Below are 8,067 nucleotides of genomic sequence, written 5' to 3'. Positions count from 1 at the left end.
GGACCCATATTTCACACTGATCTGCACACGATTACTGTGTGAGTAGCTCTCACACAGGTTCAATTCCATTTATTATATATGAGCATTCTCTGGCCAATGACAAGTCTTCTTTTCCACTTTTAAAAAATAGTTTTCCATTAATTCTTTGATAATCTTACATCATGTATTTGTCTTATGAACATATTCACCCTCTCCCAGATTCATCACCCCATTTTTTCCCCAACTTCGTGTCTCCTTTTTTTTTTTTTTTTTTTTTTTAAACCAATCTATCCAGCCCAATTAGTACTGAATATGGCTCAATTTATGTCAGGCAAATTTCCTTGTGCTCATAAAATTCTTGTTTTTCCTTTTTAATCTATTATTTGTCTGTCTGTCTGTCTGTCTATCTATCTATCCATCCATCTCTCACCCCTTTAATTTATAATCACCCATTTCATTCTCCTTTCCTGTCTTTCTTTTTTCTAGTTTGACTCTTGTGATGTGTTGTCCAGGCTGGTCCCCAAGTCCTAGGCTCCCAGGCTAGTCCTTTTGCTTCATTCTCTCCAGTGCTGGGACTGGAAGTATATGTGACCACACCCAGCTTCCATCTTAGTGTCTGCAGAGATTTTCCTCATCAATGATATCTGGTCATTTTCCATAATCATCGTTGATATTGAGATACGACAAATACTATGAAAACTGTCACATCAAATTTTCTTTAACTGAACTTAAAACAAATCCACTCATCAGCACATCTGAGTATGTCCAATGCCCCTTTGTTGAGTCAACATAGAATATTGTACTTTTAGAATACTTGCTAATTTTATAGTAGGAGAAAAGACATGTTTTAAATTAAATTTATAGAACTGTGAAAACCAATTCATTTTTCATAGTCATGTTAGTCATTCATGTATTTTTTGAGTGAGTTGTCCACATTACTACTGAAGCCATTTTTTTTAACAATTTTTATTACATTTATTTATTCATGTATTTACTTATTTGTCCATGAGCATGTGTGTGCATGTATGTGCCTGTGCCTGTGTGTGTGTGTGTGTGTGTGTGTGTGTGTACTCACTTAATTTCAGGACAAGTTACTTGTCATGTTGACATTTTCTTTTGTTTTTGTTTGTTTGTTTGTTGAGACAGAGTTTTTCTGTGTAGCCTTGGCTGTCACAGAACTTGCTCTATAGACCAGGTTAGCTGGAATTTACAGAGATCCACCTGACTGCCTCCTGAGTGCTGGGATTGAAGGTGTGTGCTACCACTGCAAGGCTATATTGACACTTTCTTATGTGTGGTTTCCGAGGAGGGCTCTCCAGCAAAACTGTCACCAGTAACATCTTTGCACTTTCCTTTTCCTCTTCCCTGTTCCAATGGTTTTTTAACATTTCTGTTTCTCCCAGGCTACTGTCTTTGGGTCTGTAGTCCATTGCTCAGCTCAGCCTGCTCTTTCGTTTTTGTTTGTGTTAAACAACACTCTTGCCAGGTATGTCCTCTGCACCTTGCAGGACAGACGCTGCTCATAGGGGAGCAGAGGCTTGTGGTCCTTTTGTTGGAGGTTTCTCTTTTCATGCATCTTGATCTTTTTTCCTATTTGCATTTTTTTTTCAGACCCACTGCACCGTTTATAGTAGATTTCAGCTGCCGGGAATTTTTTTTTTTTTCTGCGAACATTTATGAGCTTCTCAACTTTCTGTTTTCCTGGTAAGCTAACAATATCTGTAGTGTTCATGGTGTAATTCAATATATTCAATTAGCAGCGTGATGGCAGCTGCTGGGTGCAGCCTTCAGACTACAATGAAGCACTCAGAGATCCAGGGACCAACCTGGTGCTTGCTTAAACAGGGAAGACTTTTAGTTTCCACCAGCAGAAGTGAGCATGGCATATTTGCCTTTCTGTGACTGGCTTATTTTGCCAAACCTATTGTCTTCCAGTTCATTCATTTTCCTACAAATGATAGGATTTCGTTCTTAACGGTCAAGCAATACACCACTGTGGATATACACCATGTTTAAAAACTACTCATTTCTTAATGGACACCTTGGTTAGTTCACTATTACAGCTATTGAGAATAGAGCTGTAAAGAACACGGGAAGCCAGGTGTCTGTTTTGTATGTTGACTTCATTTTCTCAGGCACACTTCTAGGCTCTGTAGAACCAGATCACCCATTAGTTCCATTCTTTAGTTCTTTTTATGTTTGTTTGTTTAGTTTTTTTTAATCACATGTATTTATTTATTTGTTGTCTTGGTGGGAGGTTGGCTTGCGCATTTGATGTCTTGTGTACGGCAGTCAGAGGCAGCTCTCAGGAGTCAATTCTCTCCTTATACCGAGTAGATCTCGGGCATCATACTCAGGCTGCCAAGCTTGGCAAGTGCTTTTAGTCGATGAGCACCTCACCAGCCCCATTCATTTTTTTTTTTTATTTTTTTGGGTTTCTCAAGACAGGGTTTCTCTGTGTAGCTTTGCGCCTTTCCTGGAACTCACTTTGTAGACCAGGCTGGCCTCGAACTCACAGAGACCCCCCCTGCCTCTGCCTCCTGAGTGCTAGGATTAAAGGTGTGCACCACCACTGCCCAGCTGTCATTAGTTTTTAAAGAGATTTCTCACTGATTCTCACAGCTATTTTAGTTTATTTTCTCACCAAGAGTTGGTATGGATCCCCCCCCCTTTTTTTTTTACAGTTTTTCCAGTATTAGTTATTTTATTTTATTATTATTTTTCTTTCTTTTCTTGTACTAATCATTTTCACTGGGTAACAGGTTTCTCATTTAGTTGTGGTTTGAACTACCCTGATGGTTCAGAATGTAGAGCGTTTCTTATGTAATTATTAACCATTTGTATTTAATCTTCTGAGAAGTGTCAGCTTTAGTTCATTTGTCCATTGATTGATTGATTGATTACTTGTCATTTGGCTTTCTTTTTTTTTGAAATTTTTAATATTTCTAGATCTTAATCCCTTATTGGACAAATAGTTGTGTAAGATGTTTCTCCCATGTGTAGGCTGTGGATCATTCTACTGCTTGTTTCCTTTGTATGCAGAAGCCATTTAATTTGATCTCATTATTAATTCATCTCATTATTTGAGTCTTGTTTTTTTTTTTAATTTCCTGGTCTTTTATTAAAAAGTTTAAACCATTTCTTTTCATTTCGCTCACTTATTTTTATTATTTATTTGTTTGTTTGCTTTAATATGATCTCACTATGTAGCCATGGCTGACATAGATCTATGTAGACCTGGCTGGTCTTGAACTCAGATCTGTCTGCCTTTTCCTCTTCAGCACTAAGATTCAAAGTGTGTACCACAACATCTGTCTTAAACCATTCCTTTTAAAGATTTATTTCATTTTTAATTTCCATGTGTGTTTCCATTTGGGGTCTCAGAAAAGATGGCCTAATGGAGAGAGCTCTGAGACAAAAAAGACATAAAAATCAAATTACAATGTCTCATTAGCTACATGAAGGGGAAAATTCAATCAAATTGAAACTAAAAATTGTGGGATGCAAAGTGAAATTTATAACTTGGGCCACATATGATGAACTCCAACCCTGACGCAGACAACATGGATGGGAGTTCAGTGGACACAGAACAGTGTTCAAAGCATCAGAGGACAAGCCAGACAGCTGAGATGGTTCAGAAATTAAATAGGGAAGGGACACACGCAGGTGAGTGGGGTACTCGTCAAAGATTCTTCTCAGCAGCATCTGTTCCTGCTGGAACCCATGAAAACTAAGCGGAAAATGATGTTTTAACTGTCCACTTTCAAGTAGCAATTGAGAGAAGTTTACTAAATTGCATTAAAGTACCAGTCAAAAATACTGCACCTATACTTAGCTTGCCTTAAGGAAACCAAATCTCCTCTGGAAGGAACCACCATTCAGAACCTCTGGAGTTTTCAATGAAATGGTAATGGGTGTAGGGCTGTATTAAAAACTACTAGGGAAGTTACTCATATCCTTGAGGAAATTATAATTAATTTCTTTGGATGCTGAAATACCAAAAGAAAATATTGGTTTAATTTCTTGAACAAAATATTACTATTGTAAGATATAAACACAGGTTTTGGGATACTAGTCACAGAAATGAAAAGTAAGGAAAGGATTCAAAGTTTGAAATTATGACCTGTAGAGATTAAGCTTCATTCCTGAGATTTTTTTTTTTTTTTTTTTTTTTTTTTGGTTTTTCGAGACAGGGTTTCTCTGTGTAGCTTTGCGCCTTTTCCTGGAACTCACTTGGTAGCCCAGGTTGGCCTCGAACTCACAGAGATCCGCCTGCCTCTGCCTCCCAAGTGCTGGGATTAAAGGCGTGCGCCACCACCGCCCGGCTCATTCCTGAGATTTATATTAAATTTATACAATTAAAACGAAATAATGCTCCCCAAATCCTAAACTATATTATTATCTCCAATAATAAAATGGATGGTTTGCAATTAAACAGAAGTGAAAAATACTATCATTATATTTAGCATGCATAGGAATGTCCACATGTGTGCACTGTAGGTGTCACTGTAGGTGACACTGGAGTCTTCTCCAGTTGCTCTCCCCTTCTTCTTTGAGGCAAGGTCTCTCGGTTGAATCCATACTTGCCAACACTACTATTCTAGCTGCCCACCTGTTTTGGAATCAGCTGTGTCTTCCTTCTGAGCACTGGAGTTACAGGTGAGCATTGATGTCTACCGGGCATTTATTAGGGTGCTGAGGATCCAGGCTCCCATCTTGACATGTGAACTGCCAGCACTGATTACTGGACAACTCCTACCCATGAATGTTCCTTCCACATTTGATTAATACGGTATCTTTCCAGTGATTTCATTAAATCAAATGAAGGACACAGAGAAGAAACTTCTTTTTTTTTAACATTCAAAACTTTTTTTTTTTTTTAATAACAGGAAGATCCAAGGTTAGTTTTTGGAGCCGCGGCTAGCCCTTCTGCCTCTGGCACGTTCGAACTTCCGGCCCTTGGAGCGGACATAGGGTTTGGTATGGCTGTGTGGGGTTCCTGAGGCCTTGCCAAAAAGCCGGTATACCTCTCGGCCCTTCCGAGGACCAGACAGGAGCACAGTGCCACGGCCCTTGGGAGACTCCAGGGCCAGCTGGTCGAACGTGAGGATCTTACCCCCAGCCTTGAGGATGTGACTTCGGACGCGGCTGCTCACCCTCAGTGCACACACCTTCAGTTTAGGCACTTCGAGAATCCGCACATCATCTGTGACCGTCCCCACAACCACGGCTGTCTTGTTCTCTCGGCCAGGAAGCTTCGTCTTTCGGATCATCCGAGACAGGGACAGAGGTGGCCGGTTAGTGCGACTCATAAACAACCTTTTCAGCACAGCCTGATTGAAGGTCGAGTTGGTTCGTCTGGCCAGAAACCTGTACAGCTTGACCAGCAGCCGCAGGTAGATGTCCTGGCTCTTGGGCTCCTTGCGCCTAACCTTTCAGTCCTTGTTGTGGCGAATGTCAACACCCGTGCTGGCGTCTCCTGCTCGGCCAGGTCCAGAAAGGAGAAGAAACTCCTATTTGTTATAATAACCCCTTGTCTCATTCCATGAGCAAATCCTTGCAGTCCATACCCCCACGTTTCCAAATCAGAAATATTAAAGCTAGGGCAGGAGAAAACTAGGTGTTCAGTGACTCAGCATCATATTTCTTTAACACGGACCAACACCTGAAGAAAGAAAGAACTTTTATGCAAGAATTTTGATCACTTTCAATGCGAATGTCATTAGTAAAATTTCTCACAAGGGGAAAGATGAGCTCTAATAAAATGAACAAAGCTTCAAATTCTGGGTGAAGTTCTGTTACGGCAGTTATATGCTCATCTACATTATACAGAAAGGTCAGCAGTCACTAGCAAATTAGAAAGGGAAAATTTGGTTGTGGAACAAACAACACACTCACTGGCAAGCTCTTACTTGCCTCACCTCACACCATGGGGATTCAGTCCTAGGGACACACTGCGTTTGACATCATTAGGCTGCTTTCCTGAGGGTTAAAAGTGCTTGGGGCATTACCATAGGTTAGTTAAATAAAAATGAGAATGCTAATAAAAGGTGGGATTTAAATGTGTGTCACAGAATAGATTAGTGCTTTGAGATGAGGAAACAGATTAAGCTGAGAAAATATTTAAAATAAACTTAAACAGCATTCATGTAGTAAAGAAGGTAGACTGTGAATTAGGAAGCAAATAGAATTAGAGAATGAAAATCTAAATTAATGTCTAAGCCTAGTGATAAGATGTGTAAGTAAAGAGAAAGATGGACAAAATTCATTAATAATTATACATTCTGTATTTTTTTCTGAGGATTTTTGGAATAGCTTACATGGCTACAGATGATAACAGTTTTGTCTGGGATCAAGAAATAATCATGAGTGAAGATCTGGTTTCTCCCACATCTGTCCAGCTGTGCTATGAGTACCTGAATGGATCCTGCATCAGGAACCCTTACTCCCCAGGCCCTCGCCTCATCCTCTATGCAGTCTTTGGCTTTGGGGCTGTGCTGGCTGTGTGTGGAAACCTCCTGGTGATGATGTCCATTCTTCATTTCAGGCAGCTGCACTCTCCTGCCAACTTTCTGGTGGCATCCCTGGCCTGTGCTGACTTCTTGGTGGGACTGACTGTGATGCCCTTCAGCACAGTGAGGTCTGTGGAGAGCTGCTGGTATTTTGGGGACAGTTACTGTAAATTACATACTTGTTTTGATGCATCATTCTGTTACTCTTCTATCTTTCACTTGTGTTTCATCTCTGTGGATAGGTATATTGCTGTCAGTGACCCCCTGATCTACCCCACCAGGTTCACTGCGTCTGTTTCTGGCAAGTGCATCGCCTTCTCCTGGCTCCTGTCCATCATCTACAGCTTTTCCCTCCTTTACACAGGGGCCAATGAAGCTGGGCTGGAGGATCTAGTGACCGCCCTCACCTGTGTGGGAGGCTGTCAACTTGCAGTGAATCAAAGTTGGGTCTTCATCAATTTTCTGTTATTTTTCATCCCCACACTTGTCATGATAACTGTCTACACTAAGATTTTCCTCATTGCTAAGCAGCAGGCTCAGAGGATTGAGAGAATGAGTGACCAGACAGCCAAGGCTTCAGACAGCTACAAGGACAGGGTGGCCAAGAGGGAGAGGAAAGCAGCCAAAACCCTGGGAATCGCAGTGGCAGCCTTCCTCCTTTCCTGGCTGCCATACTTCATTGACTCCATCATTGATGCCTTCCTGGGCTTTATCACACCCACGTATGTGTATGAAATACTAGTTTGGATCGCCTACTACAACTCAGCTATGAACCCTCTGATTTATGCTTTCTTTTATCCTTGGTTTCGAAAAGCCATCAGACTGATTGTCACTGGCAGAATCCTGAGGGGGAATTCCTCAGCCACCAATTTATTTCTTGAGTAGATTCTCAGTTTAGTTGGGGATTGAAAAAAGAGTCACAGCAGAACATCACCAAGGGAACTGAATGCCACATCTTATCTTGTAGAGTCATGGACTATGCTTCAGCTCTGAATGAAGCAGTTAAAACCAGCTTCTGTTTTGATCAAGAAATGTAAAATTAGTTTCTATCTGTAATGGATGATGACCCTGGATCTAACCATTTCCCACTGTGTTTTGCACTGGTTAGTGTTGGTTGGTTCTCTGTAGCCCCTTTTCTTGCCTTTCTAAAATTCTAGTTGTTGTCTTTTGTTAAACTTTTTAAGCCTCAATTTTCAATACATAGATAGCCATTAAATCCTTTAGTAGTATTTTTCTAATACAACGTAAATGAAACAAAAAGACCCTTATGGACCGTGTCTTCCTTAAAGGAGGGGTATGTGTGGTTCTCTCTTAACTGGGGCCCAGATATACACTCTTAAAAATGTGATTTTTTATGGTCAGGAAAAATAAACCAAGAAGTTGACGTATTAACTTAACATCTACCTGATTGTTTACAGAGGAAGGAAAAAATGGTGTCACAAAGGTCACATCTGTTCAGTGACCTGCTTTCTAGGGAACAAACATCCAGAGAAGTGGTCACTGTCTAAAGGCTATACAAGTTGTCATTTGTAGAAATGAAGGATTTAAAGATGCCTATTCTTTTTTTCTAGGTGAT

At 40.5% G+C, this 8,067-nt stretch overlaps 1 protein-coding gene and 1 pseudogene across 1 annotated transcript; one reads left to right on the top strand and one right to left on the bottom strand.

Moving 5' to 3' along the window:
• Window positions 1–4,859: 4,859 nt before the first annotated feature.
• On the bottom strand, window positions 4,860–5,474 carry LOC102914358 (large ribosomal subunit protein eL18 pseudogene; annotated as a pseudogene).
• Window positions 5,475–6,299: 825 nt separating this feature from the next.
• Window positions 6,300–7,376, top strand: LOC102906332 (trace amine-associated receptor 7b). The gene has a single exon (XM_006986688.3). The coding sequence runs from the start codon at window positions 6,300–6,302 to the stop codon at window positions 7,374–7,376; it is 1,077 nt and encodes a 358-aa protein (XP_006986750.3).
• Window positions 7,377–8,067: the final 691 nt, after the last annotated feature.

Source organism: Peromyscus maniculatus, chromosome 16 (assembly GCF_049852395.1).
Source record: "Peromyscus maniculatus bairdii isolate BWxNUB_F1_BW_parent chromosome 16, HU_Pman_BW_mat_3.1, whole genome shotgun sequence".
Classification (NCBI taxonomy): domain Eukaryota; kingdom Metazoa; phylum Chordata; class Mammalia; order Rodentia; family Cricetidae; genus Peromyscus; species Peromyscus maniculatus.
Note: the sequence above shows the minus strand (reverse complement) of the source record. Positions and strands in the feature narration are given on the sequence as shown.

Bases quoted from the DNA above. Each gene is read 5' to 3' on its own strand.
- LOC102906332 (XM_006986688.3), top strand. From the start codon at position 6,300: ATGGCTACAGATGATAACAGTTTTGTCTGGGATCAAGAAATAATCATG.